The 22,547-nt window shown below is 37.3% G+C and overlaps 1 protein-coding gene across 50 annotated transcripts in view; it reads left to right on the top strand.

Moving 5' to 3' along the window:
- ZNF438 (zinc finger protein 438) overlaps positions 1 to 22,547 on the top strand; it is a 199,086-nt gene that overhangs the window by 142,665 nt on the left and 33,874 nt on the right. For all 50 annotated transcript variants that reach the window (XM_086334035.1, XM_086334024.1, XM_086334020.1 and 47 more), the window contains one exon: positions 22,317 to 22,384. In XM_086334035.1, coding sequence (XP_086190161.1) covers positions 22,348 to 22,384 — 37 coding nt within the window. In that variant the 5' untranslated portion in view covers positions 22,317 to 22,347. The remainder of the gene's footprint in view (positions 1 to 22,316; positions 22,385 to 22,547) is intronic.

Here is a 22,547-nt window from a genome sequence, read left to right as displayed (position 1 = left end):
CTTTGGATTCTTTTTTTTTTTTTACATTTTTTTAAGTTTTGTACTATATTTAAAAATCCGTTCTCAACCAATGTCTGTTGCTTAAGCTGAAATTATTTTGGGTTTAGAAAATGCATTGAAATAAGAACTTTAAGAAATTAATGGCCCCCTTATTGATTTAGGCACAACCTACTAATTAGTATTTATTGATAGACATTAGATGGTTGAATGATGAACCTTGTGCGTTTGATTTTGACAGAAAATTTCTAATTAAGTGTAACCATCACGGTAATTTTGAAATGAGGAAAATACAAAGTGAGAAAAGACTGCCATTTAGTTTGTTAATTACCATTTGAAAATCAAAATACCTGTTTATCCTTCTTGAACAGAAACATGTTTAAAAGTGGCATCTGTCTTAATTTTTTCTCTCTTCTGGAACAGTTTTGTTTATAATGTAAAATAGATGGTCACACAGTTTACATGTGTGTGTGTGTGTGTGTGTGTGTATGCATAGGCCCTGTGTTTATGTATATGTTGGTGTGTGTATAAACACACACCAAAAATGTACAAAGAAAAAAAGGACTTTTCACCACCCCAAGTCCTAAAGGTGACCACTGTTGACAATTTGATGTTTCTCTTGGGAGTACAACTCTTTTTTTTTTTAAAGACAGATGGCATCAGAGTATGCGCACTGTTCCACAATTTGCTTCACTTAAGATTATTTCCTGCACGTCTTTCCCTGCCAGTGTTTACTGAAGACCACCTGCCTCTCCAGATCTACTTCACTCTTGTTGTTGTTGTCATTGATAATGTTATTTTAAGTAGTCCATCCACAGGGTAAAATATTCAGAAGGTTTACAAAAGAGTACACAGTGGAAGTCAGTCTCTCTCAAATGTGCCTCCCAGTTCTCTTTCCAGAGGCAGCCACCCTTAGCAGTATCTTATCCTCTGGGTTTTTTCCTTTATTTTTATGTGCTTTTACTTGGTGCGCCTAAAATTAACCCCCTGCGCAGTCATTTATAGGGAAGCGGAATGCTTAGTGAATTGATAGCAGCAACCCATTGATCTTGTAATGTCAGTGTTTAAGACTGCATATCAAAATGAGAAAAGACCCCATTAGTTGGATTTCAGTTTGGGATTTCATGCCTTATGATTGTTTGGAGGCTGTAATCTGTAGGTGTACAGTCTTTGCCAGTGTTTTAGCTCCTTAGTGCGTAACTGAATGTTCCCAGCAGAAGCCCCACAAGGCCCTACGTGGCCCAGAGCACCTCCTCCCACTTGCCCTGACCTCACCCACACATGTCTGCTGTCTCACTGTCTAGGCTGTGAATATAGCCCCAGGTCTTGGGCGACCGAAGAATAAATGGCCTTGCTGCTTTTGTTTCAGAGCTAATGGAGGGATTTGTGGCTAATCTCTGAGATGCCTATGGTTATTTTAATCTGCAACCACTTGGGTTAACTTCATTCCTGAAACTTAATTTTGATAGTGCCAGAGCCTGAGGAGGAGAGAGGTGTGGCTAGTGGGGACAGTGGATTAACGGGGGTATGGGCAGCGCTCACTCTGCCTGAGCCAACCTGGGGCTGAGATGTTATTTAGTGAAGCACTTTTCCCTGTTAACACTGGGTCTTTTGTCAGCTGCTGACACTAAAGTAGCCTAATGAACAGAGATTGTCTAGAAACCCCTGCCTCTCAAACTGCACCAGAGAAAATGGGGTGATAACATGTTTTGGGGAAATGGAAGTAAGACTGGGTTCATTCTTGAGAGTGGCTATGTTGACAGGCTTATGGCCTGAGAAGCCCTAAGCTGGTAATTCCTATTTATGGGCAGTATTTACCTCTGTATAAAATATGTTCCTCAAAAAAAACACACTGAAATACATAATGCTGTATAAGAAGATTCTGTCACCAGAGAACAAGTAAAAAAAAAAAAAATGCAGTTCCTTAATACATCATGCCTTTTCACATAGATGTATGTGTAATATAAATATTATATCTTTTACAAATATTCTTTAATTTTATTATTTTTCTTTACAATGGAAGACATATATGCCTCACTAAAGTCCACTGTTGGAGAAAGCAATGGCACCCCACTCCAGTACTCTTGCCTGGAAAATCCCATGGACGGAGGAGCCTGGTAGGCTGCAGTCCATGGGATCGCTAAGAGTCGGACACGACTGAGCAACTTCACTTTCACTTTTCACTTTCATGCATTGGAGAAGGAAATGGAACCCACTCCAGTGTTCTTGCCTGGAGAATCCCACGGACGGGGGAGCCTGGTGGGCTTCCGTCTGTGGGGTCGCACAGAGTCGGACACAACTGAAGCAACTTAGTAGCAGCAGCAGCAAAGTCCACTGTGCTTCCAATATAGGTTAAAGATTTGCCCACTTAAAATGTCCTGAATGTTTGCCATCTTTGCATAAATTTATATAGGTCACAAGGCTTACGCTCCTTGTCACTAATATAATCACATTCACTTTTTAAAAATTGTGAAAAAAAGCATAACATAAAACTTATCATCTTTCCCATCTTTAAGTGTGCAGCTCAGTAGTGTTAATTATATTCATATAGCTGTGCAACCAATCTCTAGAACTTTCTCATTTTGCAAAACTGAAACCATAAACCAGTTAAACAATAAATCCCTGTCTTTCCCTCCCCACAACTCCTGGCAACCACCATTATACTTCCTGCTTATATTAATTTGACTACTCCAGATATAGCATATAAGTAGAATCACAAAGCATGTGTCTGTTTTCTCCCCCTCTGGCTTATTTCACTAAGCTTAATGTCCTCAAGGTTCATCATACTGTAGCAGGTGTCAGAATTTCCTTCCTTTTTAAGACTAAACAATATTCCATTGTGTGTGCATACTACATTTTGTTTATCCATTCATCTGTTGATAGCTAACTTGGGTTGCTTCTTGGCTATTATGAGTAGTGCTGCTATGAATATGAGCGTGCATATATCTCTTTGAGATCTTGCTTTCATTTCTTTCGCATATATGCCCAGAAGTGGAATTGCTGAAGCTTATGGTAATTCTAGTCTTTAGTTTTTTGAGGAACTGCCACACTGTTTTCTATAGCAGCTGTACCATTTTTTATTCCCATCAACAATGTACAGTGGTTCCAACTCCTCCACATCCTTGCTGACAGTTAAAATTTTCCATTTGGGGGGATAGTAGCCTACATCTTAATGGATGTGAGGTGATACCTGATCATGGTTTTGATATGCATTCTTCTATGGATAAGTAATATTGAACATCTTTTCATATACTTTGTGACTGACTATATGTATCTCCTCTGGGCAAGTTTCTGTTCACTTCCTTTTCCCATTTTTAATCAGTTCATTTGGTTTGTTGTTGTTGTTGAGTTGTAGGAGTTCTTTATATATTCTGAATATTAACCCTTTATCAGAAAAATGATTTGCAAGTATTTTCTCCCATGCTGTAGGCTGTTCTTTGACTCTGTTTGATTGCTTTCTTCGATGCACAGAAACCTTCAGTTTTTATATAGGACAGTTTATTTGTCTACTTTTACTTTTGTTACCTATGCTTTTGATATCATATTATTCATATTTACCTTTAATCTTTTGAGCTCCACTAATTTTTCTAAAATACAAGAGCAAAATGTATTGAAATATTTAAATAATCATAAAACCATTGCATAGACATAGTTGAACACAACTTCAGAATGAACACTTGGTTGCCAGTTGGCACCATCATACACTGGCTTAAAAAATTGCTTCCCTGGTGGTACAGTGCATAGGAGCCCGCCTGCCAATGTAGGGGACACAGGTTTGATATCTGGTCTGGGAAGATTCCACATGCCATGGAACAGCTGAGCCCATGCACCACAACTACTGAGCCTGCACTCCAGAGCCCACAAGCCAGAACTACTGAGCCCTCATGCTGCAACTACACTAGCCCATGTGCCCAGAGCCCGCTTTGCTCCGCAGCAAGAAAAGCCACCACAATGAGAAGCCCGTGCACTGCAACTAGAGAGTAGCCCCGCTCTCCGCAACTAGAAAAAAGCCTGTGCAGCAATGAAGACCCAGTACAACCAAAAATTAAAATGAGTAAATAATTTTTTAAAATTGCTTCACTCGCTGATGTGACACTATACACTTGGAGCACAAAAAGCAGTTTGAGATGCAAATAAAAAAGTGTGAAGGAATAAATTTGGGACCATGGTCAAGTACATGAAAACAAAGGATTAGAAAACACTACTAATCAGATCCTTTGATTTGGAGTTCCTGTGTGTACAATGAACCTTTGTAGAGAGGCTTGCAAGGCAAAGGCCCCCCTACTTCTTTCCACCCTCTTCTGTTTCTCATCTTTCCTATGAGGTGATGCCTCATAGTCAACACCTCTAAACAAATAGAGATAACGTGAAAGCTTTATTCAAAGCCTAACTTTCAAATTTAGAGAAGTAGAAGATGCTCTTAAAATATTTAACTTCATTTAGCTCACTTTAAATTTTAATAAGCTGTTGCCATTAATCAACAAGAAGATCATTTAACAACCAGTTGATGGTTATTGACTGCTTAGACGACTGGCAGTGCACACAGAGTCTGTAAGTGTCTTTCTGGCTGTAGTAGAGAAGGGAAGAACTGGCTCTTAACTGATTCTCTGTATCTTCTGAGATACTTAAGGAACCTGGAATTTAAGTGCTTTTTATTTCCCTCCCATGCCATTTCTCCTTCTAAAATAATGTTGCCATTGTTCCTGTTTTCCCCCCACTTGCTTTTTCTTTCTTGTGTGGCTTATACTCATTCCTCTTTCCTCTGCTTGTCAGTCCCACGAGGATGTTTGTAGCTCATCTTGTTGCCTGACTTTCCCTTCCCACCCACCCAAACTCATCATTCAGTGTCCTCAACCCTCCCCTCTCTTGCAGCATTTATAGGATTAAAACAGGCCCAATGGTGGGCTCTAGAGCAGTAGTGCTCCACGTTGAGAAGCCCTCATGCTGCAACTTGAGAAAGCCTTCACAGCCAAAAGTAAAAAGTACATATAAAAATTAAAAAAAGAAAAGGTTGGAAGGAGCTGCTTTAAAAACAAAAACAAGCCCAGTGGCGTCTCCATGGATATCATTCAGATTTCCGGTCACTAACACACAGCAGATACTTCCTAAGTACCAGGTCTGGTGGCTTCCTCTTTCACCTGGTGCCCAGGTGTTGGTCAAGCAACTACCAGAAAATCCTTAAGCTTCACTGTGGCCTCTTGACATCTTATCCTCCAAACATCTAAAGAAAGCAGTTTGAGCCTTAGAAACTTAAGCAGAAAAAAGAAGCTACTGAGATACCCACTCCCCTTTATATACTTTTAGATGTGAAAGTGAAAGTCGCTCAGTCACCTCTGACTGCGACCCCATGGACTATACAGTCTATGGAATTTTCCAGGCCAGAATACTGGAGTGGGTAGCCTTTCCCTTCTCCAGGGGATCTTCCTAACCCAGGGATTGAACCCAAGTCTCCCACGTTGCAGGTGGATTCTTTACCAGCTGAGCCACAAGGGAAGCCTGAGAATACTGGAGTGGGTAGCCTATCCCTTCTCCAGTGGATCTTCCCGACCCAGGAATTGAACCAGGGTCTCCTGCATTGCAGGCGGATTCTTTACCAACTGAGCTATCATGGAAGCCCCTCTTTTAGCTATAAATACATTGAAATAGTTATGAGCAAGCCTTCAGTTGGTGAAATAGACAACTGAAGACAGCCCATTGCAGATAAGACTCATGATTCAGTCTTCTACTCACCTGAGGATTTTCCTCCTTAAATACAGCTTTGTAACAGATACAGAATTTTCTGCAAAAGCATTCCATGTACACTTATTAAACTTTTCACTTCAGCTTTAGGTGAGTGAGGAATTCAGGTTATTGAGTGGTGACTTAGTCCTAGCAGTCCTCTGGCGCATGATTTTGTTATGTGAGAGGATGCAGTAATCTTGTTTGAGAAGGTTTATTCATTAACAAAAGGTACCGAAATAAATTTAGCTGGGGTCATAGCATTTAATTTAATAGTATTACAATAATAACTACCATAATTAGTTTCAGATTTGCCTTCCTTCCCAGAGGACAAGATTTTTTAGTTTTTTGATGCCTATTTAAAGCATGAGAATGACAAGAAAATTAATGTCATGACCTTTAGAGCCTGTTTATGGTTTTTCCTAGTCATACCCTAAAGGATTCAGGGAGTTGTGTGCATCTAAAATAAACCACTTAGTAAGGACAAGTAAAAACTGGGTTAATTGGGTTCACCTGATCCTCAATTGTAGCACCTCATCGAAGACCCCCATTTCATCTTAGACAAAGGACCACCCTTTTTGCACTATAAAATTATCTCTTAAACTACACCTGTACATTCTGTGATGTCTTAAAAAGAGAAACTTTTTTTTTTTTAAGGCCAGTTTAGAATTTCTTTCCCTCCTATAACTTTATCTGGCTTGTCTTTCTCAATTAGGAAATCACTTTGTTCACTTTCCTAGCAAGAATGGGCTGACACCAACTCATGGGCTACGTTCCCTGGCCCTCCTGCCCACTTCGTGTAGGTGATGCAGGGCAGACGCACGGACTTGTTTTCCCTTCTCTAGTCTGTCAGGGACTTCCTGTAAATGATCATTCTTCCAGATCCTCGAGAGATGAAACTTGGTTTTCATTTTATTGTCAGAGTTTGTGTATTTCAGCAAAGAGAAATATTTGTCTATTCAACTAGAATTAAGAAAACTATCTAGGTATGCTGGAGTCTTTGAAGCTTTTGGATAGTTGATTGAAAACTTGCGGCAAATTTGGCAAATAGTGAAGACTTCCCTGGTGATCAAGTGGCCAAGACTTCACCTTCCATAGAGGGGGTGCAGGTTCTATCTCTTGTCAGGAAACTAAGAGCCCATGTGCCTCATGGCCAAAAAACCATAACATTAAAAAAAAAATAGAAGCAATATTATAACAAATTCAATACAGACTTTAAAAATGGCTCACATTTTTAAAAAAATGGCAGATAGTAGTTTGGAAGCACTTTCATGCATCATTGGATAAGTCAGTACAAGTTCCTTGAATGACAATATGGTAATATCCATAACAATTTTAAATTGGCCCAGAAATTTCTTACTGTGACTTCACTGTTCAGATGGACTCACACGTGCTAGCAGGGTTATGAGTATATGAATGCATGCCGAAGTTTTGTGTGTAAGAGCAGAAGGCTGAGAATAGTCTCTTTGTCAATTGGCAGGTGGCTGGTTAATAAACTGTGGTTCTTTGCAGTGAGGTACTATACAATCTTTGCAGAGAATGAAGGGGATCCATGAGTATTGACATGGAGAGCTGAAAACATATTAAGCAAGAGAGTAGCGGGTGTAATCTGCTCAGTTTGGGGAGGGGAGAATGGGTGATACAGCCTGTTTCTACACATGTTGGCTTGTCTACATACAGACTGTTACTAGAAGGATTCCCTTGGTGCTAAGAATTGTTGCCTCCAAGTAGGGAAGTTGGGGTGACAGGACAAGAGTCAGGCTTTTGTTCACTTTGGTTTTGCTTTTTCCACGTTGAAGATAATCATTTTTGAAAACCTAAGTGACAGACCATAGCCATCTGTGACAGGAAATTAAAAAAATTAGGTAATGCTGCAGAGGTAAACCTGCGACTGGGGTGCTCCAGGGAAATGGTGAAAAAATTATTTTAGAAGAGGAGAGGCTTCCCTGGTGGCTTAGACACTGAAGAATCTGCCTGCAATGTGGGAGACCCAGGTTCGATTGATCCCTGGGTCGGGAAGATCCCCTGGAGAAGGAAATGGCTACCCACTCCAGTATTCTTGCCTGGAGAATTCCATGGACAGAGGAGCAGGCTGCAGTACGTGGGGTACATGGGGTTACAAAGAGTCTGATACACTTTGTGAAAAGGAAGAAAAATCATCAGAATCATTTATGAAGTAGTAGTTCACACACAAAAAAACATGAAAAACTACAGAACATAGATGAAGTTAGCAGGAAACAGCAGAGCAGTGGGTTTGGTTGCTTTTTTAATTGAGCAGTCTTTATAAAGGTAATTGATGGGATTTTAATTCAGTGTGGACCGTAGAGAAGAAAAGAGCTAGAGATGGGACAGGGCTAAGAGAGGAAGGGGCCATCCTGGCAGTGCTGTGGGGAAGTTAGAATTCCCCAATACAGGCAGGTGGTAGAAACACTGAGTTGGCCAAAGAGTTCTTTCAGGTTTTTCTGTTAACATGGGGATACCCAAGTGATTTTGGCCAGCCCAGTAGTTGTTGAAAGTACACCAGTTGGTCTGTGGTGATGCCACCAAAACTCTTTGGTGCTTGGAAGCCAAAAAAGAACCTGAGAATCCAAAAATGATCTCCAAAGTCTTCAAAGTAGATCTGTTTTCTCTAAACCTAGAGATGATTGTCACTGAAGGTAGATAAGAGTGGTGAAAATGATCATTTCAAAGTAATAAATTAAATCCCAAATGGAGAGTAATACTACCACCAGGCTGATGGAAGGAAGCAAAATACTGACCGATCTCACAGTGTGTGTAAGTGACAGCCTTTTTATTTGATGCAGTATGTCATTTGTTACCAAACGGTACAGTTCTCTTTTGAAATGCTTTCATCTTCATCATGATGGTAACCTCACAGGCCTGAACAATCCATTCTTTTAGCATTGAGAATCCAGGCTGGAAATTCCAAAGATGCTCTGTTTGATGTAGAAAGAGGCAACTGTTTTTCTTACACCTTTATCATTTACATTTGAATGAATAAGGAATGGAAGAATGCCTGTTTGTTAAAACTTGCCTAAAACTTGGGTCGTTTTAGATTTAACTAAAATGCACTGAGGCCTTTTAACAGGAAAGTAGCAACGTCAAATTACTGCTTTTATAGATATTTTTGGGAATTATTGTTTTCTAGGTTTATTTATTTGGAAATTGTTGTTTTTAGCAGTTAATGACACTTAAAAATGTTGACATATATGAAACATCCGAAGCCTGCTACTAGAGAAACTGAAGACACTAGGATATTCTTTACCTTTGCATAATATAATTTTTAAGTCATTTTAGGAGTGGGTCAAGTCCTTCTAAAAACACGGCCAGGCAATCTGTAGAGATCGAAGGAAATGTATTACTGAAAAAATTAACCTAATAATTTATCTGTCACTCTAAGTTATGGAAAAGTATAGTAGTGGCAAAATTAATAAGATATTACTTCACATTTCAAAATATTAAAAATATTTTAAAAATAACTCCGAATTTTAGAAGCCCATCTGTTGAAAATAAAAGATTCAAGTGGTATGAAAAGTACTTGATGGGACCATGCAAGTATTGTTAAATAATTTTTAGCAGTCTTATTTTTACAGGATTCTTGACATATATTTATCCAATAATCATTTGTTAAACCTTATTACAAGCCAGTCACTTCTAGGTTCTGGAAATACAAAGATAAATATGGAATTTTTGTCCCTGATGTCATAAAACTTGCAAATTTAAAGGGAATATGGACAGAGTTAAACAGATGCTACTTCCTAAGAGAGCCAGTCAAAGTGTGTTGGAGGATAATGGACAGATCAACAGAAATGTCTTGAATTGGCCAGGTAGACATTGCGGAGGAAGTGAGTAGGAATTATGTAGCAAGGCTGGGGCAAGAAGGCGATTCCATGAAGAATTGTGGAGGCGACTAAGAGCCGGCCTATAACGTGACTGTTGAGATGCAGCTCTTAACAAATGTAGTGGTGACAGCCACACAGGCTAGTGTGTGAAATCTTCGTGCTGGACTGAAGAGGTCTGGCTGTATCTCGTGGAAAACAAGAAGCCACTGATGGACTTGAAACCTGGGGAAAACATGATGATCATTAGATCTGCATGAAAAAGACCCTTCACAGACTACTGGGTGAAGATGTCCAGTGGAACTCAATTAAAACACTAAAAGATAAAGTTAAGGGATTTTTCCAGAAAGAGCAAAAATAAAAGAAGTAAAACATGTAAAAAAGGGAAAAGAGGTTTAACAGTCCAGGGAGGGTAAACATCTGAATAAGAAGAGTTCAAGGGGAAAAGAACAGAGAAAAATATATTAGGAAGTCTCAGAAAAATAATTGAAGAAAATATCCCAGGATCTAAAGTTTCCAGATTGAAAAGGCCCACCAGCCACTTGGCAAATGGTTGAAAGTAGACTAAGAGACTTCACTGTGAAATTTCTAAACTTTGTTTCCATAGAGAGAAAAAAAAAAAAAAGATTGCATATAAAGGATCACAAATAGCTTCAGGTTTCTTAACAGCAACATTGGAAACCAGAAGACAGTGGAAATTTCAAGTTGGAATTCCATGCTCAGGAAAATTATTGAGCAAGCATGTTATTGATTGAGGATAGAAATAGAGATAAATCTTCATCTTTCACGGTGGGGCACCAGTAGATACTGCGTAACACTGAACAGTCAAGAAGTAAGATTATAAGCATGTTACTGACAGAATAGAGGTATAAATACCAGAACAGTCAGCTCTAAGAATTCAAAGTGCTTATTTCTGGGGAAGATAAGATGAATAAATCCTGGGGATCTAATGTACAGCATGGTGACTGCAGCTAGTAATACTGTGTTGTGTTCTTGAAATCTGCCAGGAGAGTAAACCTTAAGTGTTCTTACCACAACTTAAGTATTCTTACCACAGAGGGGTGAAAAAAGTAACTTTGTGAGGTGATGGCCAATTACCTGACTATGGTAACCATTTCACAAAGTCTGCCTGTGTCATCGCATTGTACACATTCAGCACATACAATTTTGTTCGTCATTTAATTACACCTCAATGAATTTTAAAAAATTTAGTTTTGGAAACAGGAACTGCCTTTAGTTTGCAGGTAGCCAAGTGGAGCTGTGTATAATAGTAAGCTGAGAACATTTCACCGTGGAATTTGGAAACTAGAAATACAAATTTATAGGTGTGGTTAGATCTCAGGAGTTGAAGTAATTTTATAGAAAATCTGTTGAAGGGAGAAAAAAAAGATCTAAGGCTAGAACATACTTTCCTGGTATGTTTTTATTAAGGTAGAAGAATGCCCTCCTAAATACTGTAACCTGCCTGGTCTGGTCACGTGTGGCGCACATGTGAAAGAGCACAGATATCAATGTGTGCTCCCACTTTAAGAGGGTAAATGATTAGATCTTACCATGGAAAATAATATGACTTGTATTTCAAAGTCTGTTCTAGTATATTCCTTTGTTTTTCTTGGAAATGCCAGAGATAATAGTAACCTTTTTTTTTTTTTTTTCCTTTTGGAAGAATCCTGCAGACCTCGACTACCATAAGTAATACCTTGTTTTTTAAATAGTTCTTTTTTAACCAAGTATTGTCAACACATAGTATTCTAGTTTAATCCTTTCATCAGCCAAATGGGTTAAGTAATATTAGCTCTCCCTTTCTAACATAAGGAAACTGAAACAGACAAAAAGATTCAGTGACTTGTTCAGAGTCACATGGTGAGACATTTTGGTTAAAAGTATACATCTCCCTACTCTGTTCGTGGATCCTTCTACAACTTTTGAGTGCATTGCACAGCTGAGATGGGACTAGAATGGGGTCCTGAAAACTAAAGGTCAGTCTTGTCTTTTAGGGTTTTTGTTGGGAAACTGCAGTGAGTATCTGGTAAGATCACCGAAGCAACAGATCTAAAATCAGGGGAAATTGGGTGACTGCCAGACTTTCCCCAATTCTCGGTAGAAAAGTTGCCTCAGAGGGTCTTAAACAAACTAGTCCCCCAGGATGACTCTGTAAAGCATTTACTGGCTGACATTCAGAAATATTTGAATTTAAAGAGGCACTGTTTTATTGAACTTGATAGCAGTGTGCAACCATTTGGGCGGAAGACGATTGTCAAAGATATTAATGAAATATTAATATAAGCAGTTAATTTTCAAAGTGGGTCAGAATTTATGCTGTAGATTTTCTTTCACCTGTTCTAATTCTTTTCCACCAGTTTGAGAATTTTATAACATTTGTTTCTTAAAATTATTTGTTCCGTAAGTAAGACAGATTGAGATAGGAATAAGCATTTGGTTATAACTGAGCAAATAAGTCAGAATTTGGGTACTGGTGGCTCAGACAGTAAAGTGTCTGCCTGCAATGCCGGAGACCCAGGTTTCGATCCCTGGGATGGGAAAATCCCCTGGAGAAGGAAATAGCAACCCACTCCAGTATTCTGCCTTGGAACTCCCATGGACAGAAGAACCCGGTGGGCTACAGTCCATGGGGTCACAAAGAGTTGGACACGACTGAGCAACTTCACTTCAAGATTATATTATTTTGATAAAATTGAGCTTTAAGATACTGGGTCCTCTTATTTATATAAAAATCTTAAGAAACTTGAATTCTATCAATGCTTTAAAAAGGTTATTTTTTTTAAATCAATGAAATATAGTACAGCTGCTTTAAAAAACAGGCAGTTGCTTGTAGTTATACCACTCAGCAGTTTCATGCTAGGCAGTTTCACCCTAGAGATATGAACATGTTTATTTACACAAAGACTTGGACACAAATATTTATAGCAATTTTATTCATGAGAGCCAAAAACTGATCACAGCTCAGATGCTCAGCCATGGGTGAATGGATGGACAAATTGCATTCTGGTCATAGGATGGAATCCATTCAGCAACAGAAAGAAATGATCTACTGATCTACATAATAAAATGATAACATACTGTTTGATTTATATGAAATGATACAAAATTCTAGAACAGGCAAAGCTAATTCATGGTAACAAAAAGTGTCAGTAGTTGCCTGGGGCCAGGAAGGAGAGGTGGGGATTGACCATAAAAGAGCACAAGGGGACTCTTTCAGATAATGAGGGGACTTTTGATGTTCATGTCTATATTTCTTGTAACATATCTGGGATTTTGTTTTCATTGGGTATGGTAGGGTTACAGACAGAGCCAACTGCCTTTGAAAGAAGAAGTTATTACTTACAGTTCCCAAGAGAGGGGGTGTGCCAGGCATTCAGGGCCACATGGGAGGTTCCAGGGCTGGTCAACAGGGAAGAGGGATGGGCAAGCATGGCCTGATGCCTTTATCGTGGTCTCCCTGGGAAAGGCAAGGTAGAGCAAGAGATCATTTTAGATTGCCTAGTTTGAACAGTTTCAGTGGTTTCAGGCTACATGATAGTCCTAGCTGTCCAACGCCTGGTCCTGGGGTGGCTGAAGCCTGGGAAAATGTTGACTCACGTGTGAAGTTCCATAAAGGAGGAGGTTGGGGATATGGACTTGGCATTGAAAGGTGTGCTCCCCAGGGTTTGTCTAGGATTATCTAGCCCTGGAAGTGGCATGCTTCCCTGGTGACTCAGTGGTAAAGAATCCACCTGCCAATGCAGGAGATGTGGGTTTGATCCCTGGGTCAGGAAGATCCCCTGGAGAAGGAAATGGCAACCCGTTCTTTGCCTGGGAAATCCCATGGACAGAGGAGCCTGGCGGGTTACAGAGTCATACCCACCTTAGCGACAAAACAAGAACAGAAGGGGCACTCTGTCCAGCCAGCCAGCCCCTAGTATATCAGAACATTATAAATTGCAGAAAAAAGACTGATTGCTACACAGATATATATGTCTGCTGTATGTAAATTATACCTCAGTAAAGTCGATTTGAAAAGTTTTTTAAAATAGTGAAGTATATGGTGAAATTTCATGTGCCCATGAAATTAAACAGGGTAGGAAAATTCATCCTCAAATGCATTAAACATTTTGAAACAATACCCATGTCCGTAAAAGGACAAGTGCAGCACTGAATACTTCACAGGTTTTTTCGGGCTGTTCCTTCCACTTCCTCCGCTGGGTCATGACCCTTTCCTTAATTCAGTGAAAAAAAAAAAAAGGCAGCCTTTTCACTTAGATAATGTCTAGGGTTATACAGCCTCTCTGAGTCCTTTGCTGCCATATTCCTAAAGTCTGTGATGACAGTTAGGGCTGGGTAAACAGCTTCGAGCCAGCTTCTCCTTCAGCGTTTCCAGTAACAGAGTTCAGTGTTTCATACAGCACGTTACGGAGTGGTTTCCTAGTGGAGCATAAGTGGTCACGGAAAGTGCTGCCTTGTGTTCACATGACATTGGTTTCCTTGTAACTGGTCTCCCTTCCTGGTTGGACTGTGCACTCAGGTTACATAGCATTCCTCTCATCCTTCTTCCATGTCACTTCTCTTCAGATGTTTCAAGATGACTTTCAGATATTTCAAGATGACTATCATTTCCCGCTGAGTTCTTTCATTTCCCAAGTTCACTCCTTTCCCAGCTTATCTCACTCACTTTTTTTCATTTCCTTGGTTCCCATTCTTTATTTCACTGATTTTCCTTTAATTCTGATTTCCAGCAACAAACTTTCTCTATTTCCATTGACTTGGTACACACTTGTACAGGCGTTCACGAGAGAGAAAAGTGGAGGCAAGATGGTGGGGAAGGAAGACTGAACGCAGTAAAATAGGAGTGTGTATATGAGTTTAAGAACCAGACACACCTGGAGAATCAGTTCTGGCTCATCCTAATGACCTTGAGCAAGTTACTTAATTTCTTTGGGCCTCAGTTTTTTACTTGAAAGATTTTGACAGTGCTGATTCTCTCCTGAGGATAGAGGGGTGTGTGTGTGCGTGTGTGTGTGTGTGTGTGTGTGTGTATCACTTTGTAGGTCTAGCATGTAGTAAGCGCTCAGTGTAGAAGAGGGGAAGGTGTTTTCTGTAAATTCACCAACTCTAGCTCTAGCCTCAAACCTAAAATCTGTGGGCCAATCACTGTGCAGTGCTTTAAAATCCAGAGCCACAAGATCACTGTAAAATCAAAACTGGAGGAAGGCCTGGGAGAAGAACAGCTGCCTAGTCAGTGGTAGGTTAGTAGTGTTATCTTAATATATAAAGAAGAGCCTGTTACAAGTAACCAATGGCTATACACCCAAAGACTTTTCACCTTGTTCAATTTTTTCATGCTTTATGTTCTGACCAAATTCGTTATGTTATGGCATCTATCTGAATAGCAATGTTTATTCTGTAGGAAATAGTTCCCCTGGAAATAACTCCATAAAATTAATCAGATAATATTAAGTTCCCTTAATAATCTAGAGTAACTCGACATTGCAGCTCTGAGTGGTGCCCAAATACACACACAAGAACACACTTTTAAATACATACTCCCACTCTGGGTTAACGGTAATAAGCTTATGGAACATGGAGCAAAGTTTTTTCATATAAGATTTTTTCATGTAAGATTCTTTCTAAATGTATTTTTAGGAACCTTGTCAAGGCAGTATAGCAAAGAGAAGGCATGATGTACCTTAGGTTTCCTCAACCAGGAATAAATGGAAGATTTCCATTTCTAGCACCATTGAGCTGTCACTTCCCATATAACCAATTCACCTAATTTTCATTTTTAATCAACTCAGTTTAAAAATGACATATTAACTAAAATGAAAAGTAACCATATGAGTGATTTATAAAACATTTTGTCTTGCTGTAATCGATGGCGTTAATTCATTGCGTTCTTTAATTTTTGTTTCTTTCTGATAAATTTTTCTACTTAATGTACTTTTCAGCATGCAAGTAAGAAAAGCCAGGTTATAATGATCAGAGATTCTCTGGACTATGAAGGACACAGTGGCTGCTAGTGCTGTATCATGGTACCCTGAGTCAAGATGGCCTTGGTTTTGCTTGTGTAATATTTGAAAAATGCTGAAAGAACTTATGTGACTTTTTAATGTATCTTTTCCTGTAGAACATTTATATAATGACCTTTTATTTCCAACCCAATCAGAGGATACAATATTGTGATTATTCAGGTGCTTTTTAAAATAAGCATTAGGTGTATTTATGACACAATTTTTTCATTTTTCATAATTACAATAGAATTAAATACTATCATGTCTTATGTGGCAGAAGATAACAGACTCCATTTTAGTGAATTACCTATTTTAAATACCATGATATTGGGGGGAAAGTATTTTAATGGCAATCCTTATCTAATATAGCATTCCAGAGCAATTAAAATAAAACTTTTTGTTCTGCTTTTTTTTTTCAATTTCAGAGACAGTATTTTTTCATTGGGGAAACTTAGTAATATATCCATAAGCATAAGGAAAGTTAAAGGACTGCCCTGATGGTCTAGTGGTTAATAATCCACTTTCCAGTGCCAGGGACACAGGTTCAATCCCTGGTCAGACAACTAAGATCCCACATGCTGCAGGGCACCTAGGCTCACATGAGGCAGCTACCGAGCCCATGCACTGCAACTAGGGAAACCTGGGCACTGCAGCTAGAGAGCCCACGTCCTGCAGTGAAGACCCAGCTCAGCCAAAACTAAAAAGAAAGGGAAAGTTAAATAGCAGTTTAATTCCTCACTCAGAGGTAGCCACTTTTACTGTTTGGTAGTTTCCCTTATGTGAATATTCAGGGAAATAATTGAACCATACCACTCCATAACCAACCCCTCTCATACAAAAATGTGTAGTAAGCATTTTTCATAATTTTAAATATCTTAAGAAACAGTCTTTATAATAGTTTCATTATAAAGATAGATAGACAGATAGATCCTCATTTACTTAGGGACTTTATATTTTGTGTGTATATTAAATGGTACCCTGAAGAATTTTAAAAAGGTAACGTGGATGATGATAGTGAAGATGGTAGTATGTAGCTCTGCACATTTATCATGATTTTCTGAAGGGTAAGGACAGTCTGGATCAAAAGGAGTGCAGAACTGTAAGGCTTAGGGTGCATCTTGTAAAAATACCTACCAGTTTGCATGTACATCTCTGCAGACTTTTTCCAAGCATGCATTTTGTTTGTTTTTGCCAATTTGTAGGCAAAGAAATTTTATTTTTGAAATTTGCATTTATTTAATTATAAGGCTGAACATTCTGATGATTACTAGTTTGTCCTCTTTCATGTTTCTGGAGTCTGCTAGTTTTATGTTTTATGGAGAGGTTTCTCATTATTTATACCAGATCCAAGCACAAGGACCCTGTCTACCATGTCCTTGCATAGTCATACCTCAAAGACTGTTAAATGAATAACTGTATAACTATATATCTGTTGTGAGTTTTCTGATTTTTCCCAATAAATTTGCCTTAATTTTTGACAGCTATTTTAAGATGTAACTGGCATACAAAAATTTCACATATTTAAAGTGCAATTTGATGCAGTTTGCTGTATGTAAGTAATGCCTGTGACACTGTCACCACAATCAAGATAATGAATATGTTGTTCATCCTAATGGGTGGATATATGTTCCTCATGCCCAAGTAGGTACTTCATTCCAACCCTCCTTGTCTCCTTGCGCTCAGGCAACTATTAATCAGCTTTTTGTCACTATAATATGCATTTTCTAAAAGTTTATAAAACTCAGGTCATAAAATATATACCTTCTTTTATCTGTCTTCTTTCATACAGCATAATGTTTTTGCAGATTCATCCGTACTGTAGTGCAGATCAGTAATTTATCCTTTTACATTGCCAAGGAATGTTACATTGAATGGGTGTATCACAGTTTGTTTAAACTCTCACCTGTTGTTGAACATTTGGATTGCTTCTGGTTTGGGGCTACTATAAATAAAGCTGCTGTGAACATTCTTTGTGAACGTGATCTTTTTTTCTCTTGAATAAGTAGGAAGGGATTGGCTGAATCATATGGTAGGTGTATCTTTATCTTATGAAGAAAATGCCTGACTTTCTTCTAAGTAATTGTACCGTTTTACATTACCACCAGCAGGGTATAAGACTTCCACTTCCTCCTCATTCTTGTCAGCACTTGGTATAGTCTTGAGAAATTTTTTAGCCATTCTAATAGGTTTGTGATTATATCTCTTTGTGGTTTTAATTTACATTTCTTTAATAACTAATGATGTTGAGCATCTTTTTATGTCCTTATTTGCAAGCCACATCTTTTTTTTTTGGTGAAATATTTGTTTAGATCTTTTGCTTGTCTTTTAAATTGCATGTTTGTTTTCTTATTATTAAGCTTTGAGAGTACTTTATTCTGGATATAAGGTCTTTCTATATGTATTATTTACAATCATTTTTCTCCCACTCTGTGACTTGTTTTTTCCTTCTCTTTTTTTTTAAAGAGCAGAAGTCTTTAATTTTGGAGTCTACTTATTAGTTAGCTACTCTGTGGATTGTGCTTTAGATGTCCCATATAAGATATCTTTGCTTGATAAAAAACCAGAGTGCTTTAGAAGTTTTGTAGTTTTAGGTTTTACATTCAGATATGTGATGCACTTTGGATTTATATGTGGTGTGAGGTATGTCTCACAGTGTTGTTGTCATTTTTTGCATATGGATGTCCAGTAGTCCAAGTACCATTTGTTAAAGTGACGCTTTTTCCTGTGTTGATTTCCCTCTGCACCTTCATGAAAAATCAGTCAGCCATATATGTGTGGGTTTATTTCTGAGCTCTGTATTCTGTTCCATTGATCTATTTGTTTTTTTAATATAAATTTATTTATTTTAATTGGAGGCTAATTACTATACAATATTGTATTGGTTTTACCATAACATTAACATGAATTTATCTTTAAACTGTCTTCATACTTTTGGCTTTATAATAATCTTGAAATTAGAGTAGTATTTTCCTTCCACTTTTGTCTTATTTTTAAAAATGATTTTGGCTATCCTAAGTTCTTTGCATTTCCATGTGAATTTCTGCAAAATGTCTGTTGGTAGTTTTATTAAGCTTATATTAAATCTATAACACCTGTTTGCAGAGAATTACCATTTTAACAATATTGAATCTTCTGACCTATGAACATGGTATATATCTCTCCATTCACTTAGGTCTTTAAAAATTTCTCTTATCATTGTTTTGTAGTTTTCAGTATTTTACATCTTTTTGTTAGATTTACCCTCAGTTATTTCATATTTGTGATGTCATTACAAATAGTATTTTAAATTTTATTTTCTGATTTATTGTTTCAGTTTCTGATTGTTATTTGTATATGAAATGTAATTGATTTTTGTATATTGGTCTTGTATTCTTTAAGCTTGTTGAACTCAGTTATTTTTATAGATTCCATTGAATTTTCTACATAGACAATCATTCCATCTGCAAATAAAGACTGTTTTATGTCTTGTTTTTCAGTATGGATGCATTTTATTCATTTTCACTTTATTGCACTGGCTGGAACTTCCAATGCAATATTGAATCAACGTTGTAATAGTAGATATCCTCCTCTTGTTTGTAAATTTAGAGGGAAAGCATCCAGTTCTTTTCTGTTTGGCATGATACTAGCTGTAGATTTTTCACAGATATCCTTTTACCAAGTTGACGAAGTTTCCTTCTATTCTTATTTTTCTAAATGATCATTTTTTAATGGATGTTGGATTTTGTCACATGTGTTTTCTGCATCTATTGATATGATCATACAGTTTTCCTTTTTTCACTTCACAAATACAGTGAATTACATTGATTCTGAATATTAAACAAGTGTGCATTCCCAGGATAACCTTACATGGTCAAGGTGTGTCATATTGTTGGATTTGATTTGCTAACATCTTAAAATTTTTGCATCTGTGTTAAGGAGAGATTTTGATCTGGAGGTTTCTTTCCTTCTCATGTTTTTTGTCTGATTTTGGTGTCTGGATAATGCTGGCTCATTGAATTAGGTAGTTACAATTCCCTCCTTTTCAGTTTTCCAAAAGAATTTGCTTATAATTGGTATTATTTCTTCCTTAAATATTTGTTAGAATTCTCCAAAGAAACTTTCTGGACCTACAGTTCTTTGATGGGTGATTTTGAACTAAAACTTCGATTTCTTTGAAAATACAGGGCTCACTTTTTGAATGAGCTTTGGTAGCTTGTGTCTTTCAGAATAATTATTCATTTTATTTAAATTATCAAATGTATTGCCAGGTATTTTTAAATAGCAGTGATATCTGTAGTGGTGTCACCTCTGTCATCTAAAGGGTTATATTTCAAAGAAATTTGAGTATCAAGACAAAAACCTTATATGCTTACCATGAAGTTCCTGTTTCTAGTATTGAAATATTCCTTTCTGTGTATAGATCTATATTCTAATCAGGTATCCTGTTCCTTCTGCTTAAAAGACATCATTTTACATTCCTTGTAGGTGGGCTCATAATGAATTCCTTTGGCTTCTATATGAACAAAAATGACTTTGTTTCTCTCCTATTTTTGAAAGATAGGTTCTATGAACATAGAATTCTAGATTACAGATTTTTTTTTTCTTTCAGTACTTTAAACATGCTGCTCCACTTGTCTTCTCAGTTGCATCACCTCACTTTAAATTTTTCCTTTTTTCAGTAGTTTTGGACAGTTTGGTCATGATATGCATTGGTGTAGTTTTCATGTTTCTTGTGCTTTAGGGTTTGGTTTTTTTTTTTTTTAGCTTTTCAGATATGTTTATAGCTTTATTCAAATTTGGAAGTTTCTGCCACTATTTCTTAAAAAATAATTTTTTTGATTTTGCATGTCTTTCTTCTCCAGTTACTGGATCTTTTAGGTGGCTTAAAATTGTCCTAGAGCACAAATGATGATCTGTCCTGATGATCTGGTTTGTTTTGTTTTTTTCTTTTCACTCCTTTCTTCCTGAGTTTCATTTTGGACAGTCTCAATTTCTATCCCTCCAAGTTTTCCAGTATTTTTCTTCCAACACGTCTAATATGCTGATAATCCTATCCAGTGTACTTTTTAATTTTATGTATTGTAATTTACATCTCTGGAAACTTTATTTGGATCATTTTTATATCTTTCCTGTTCATACTTAAATTTTTGAACATATGAAATACAGGTTATACACTTAATGTCCTTGTCTGCTATTTCTAACATCTATGTCAGATCAGGATCAGTTATTATTTTTTTCACTGTCACTTGCATTTTCCTACCTCTTTGATAATTCTTTGTCAGCTGTCAAAATTCATGTCAGCTGAATTTTACTTTGTTGGATGATGGATATTTTTGTCTTTCTATAAATATTTTTGAGCTTTGCTCTTAATACACAGCTAGGACACTTGGAAATAGTTTGATCCTTTTCAGTCTCTCTTTAAGATATGTTTTGTAAAACCAAAGAAATGCTTAGTATAGGGTCAATTATTCCCCCTTACTAAAGCAGGATTCTTCTTCATACTCTACCCAGTGTCCCATGATTTCAGAGATTTTCCAGTCTGACTGGTAAGAGCAGGTGATATGCCTGTTCTTCCGTGAGTGTTCGGCACTGTGGATCTTTCCTGGCCTCAGGTGGTTTCCTCCATGGTATGTGCTTATAGGTGCACAAGTGAACACCTGATAAGGACGCTCTTCATTCCTTTCTTTCCTTCTCTCTCCAGCTCTTTTCCTCATTACTCTGGATGTTTCCGTCAACGTTCTCCTTTCCTGTAACAGAAAACAAATGTTTTCTCTCTCTCAAAAGTCGGTCTTTGTGACTTGAGGTTCACTGTTTTGAAATATTATTTCATGTATTTTGTCTGTGTCTTGATTGTTTCAGGAAGGAGGGAAAATCTGGCCTCTGTTATTCTGTCTTGGCTGGAAGTAGAAGTCATGCCCTTTTATTTTACCTAGTTTTCTACTTTAAAAACATTTAAAATTTTCACTGGAAAAATTTCATCAGTCTCTACCTTAATGTCTTTGTCTTTGGCATCATACTTAGAAACATGGCAGTTTTTGAAGTGTACAAAAAATATTTACCTGTATTTTTCCAAAGACTTTGTCTTATTTTTATATACATTTGCATAGCTTATCAACATGGAACCCACATTCTAGATAATTTGGAAAATATCTAAAATGGAAGGGAAAACAACTCTAATTACATCACCAAAACAAAAGAAATATACATATTAACATATTTCCTGTCATGCATTTTTCTGTGCCTTTGTTTTTAGCTGTAATCCTAGTGTGTCGGTCATTTGGTGTGTTCATCCAGTATATTATATCATCAGTATTTACCATGCTGCTGCATAATCTTCAAAATTGCATTTTAATGACTGAATTATGTTTCATCAAATGATTATATTGTAGTTATACTTCCTTTACCTACATTGTTAAACATTTTAGTTATTTCTTAAATAGAACCTAAAATATAATTATCAGGCAGGACATATTTAGGGAACCTCAGCTTTGCCTACTTGCACATTTCCCTGACACTAGGAGGGCAGGGAGATGGATACAATTCACTCTTAATGTGTCACATTACTCCCTCTCCAAGCCCATACCTGAGCAGTCAGTAAAATCCTGTGTCTATGAGAAAGGAATAAAACTTTAATTCCTAATAGTTCACTCCATTTCTTATTACTCATATAAATAAAGACTTTTTATTTAAAAAGTAAAGCTTGTAATTTATGTTTTTGTACATTTTCACATGGCATCTCAGTTCTTTCCTAATTATTACTTGTCTTGGTTAATTTTAGGACAGCTGTTATTCAAGTCAACGACATCATCATGCAGAGTTCATTTTCAGTACCACCGAAATATCAAGGTAAGATAAGCTATGCCAGGGAAAATGGTAATGTGTGTGTTATAAGGAGTTTTAATTGATAAATTTAATGTCACTGCCTACTAACCAAACGGTGACTTATTTCTGGAACTAAGAACAAAAATTCTAATTCTATATGAAGGTTTATTTATTTTGGTAAATTACT

Source organism: Bos grunniens, chromosome 13 (genome assembly GCF_055505025.1).
Source record: "Bos grunniens cultivar Pamir isolate PY7600 chromosome 13, Bosgru_T2T1.0, whole genome shotgun sequence".
NCBI lineage: Eukaryota > Metazoa > Chordata > Mammalia > Artiodactyla > Bovidae > Bos > Bos grunniens.
This window is presented reverse-complemented; position numbering and strand designations above follow the sequence as displayed.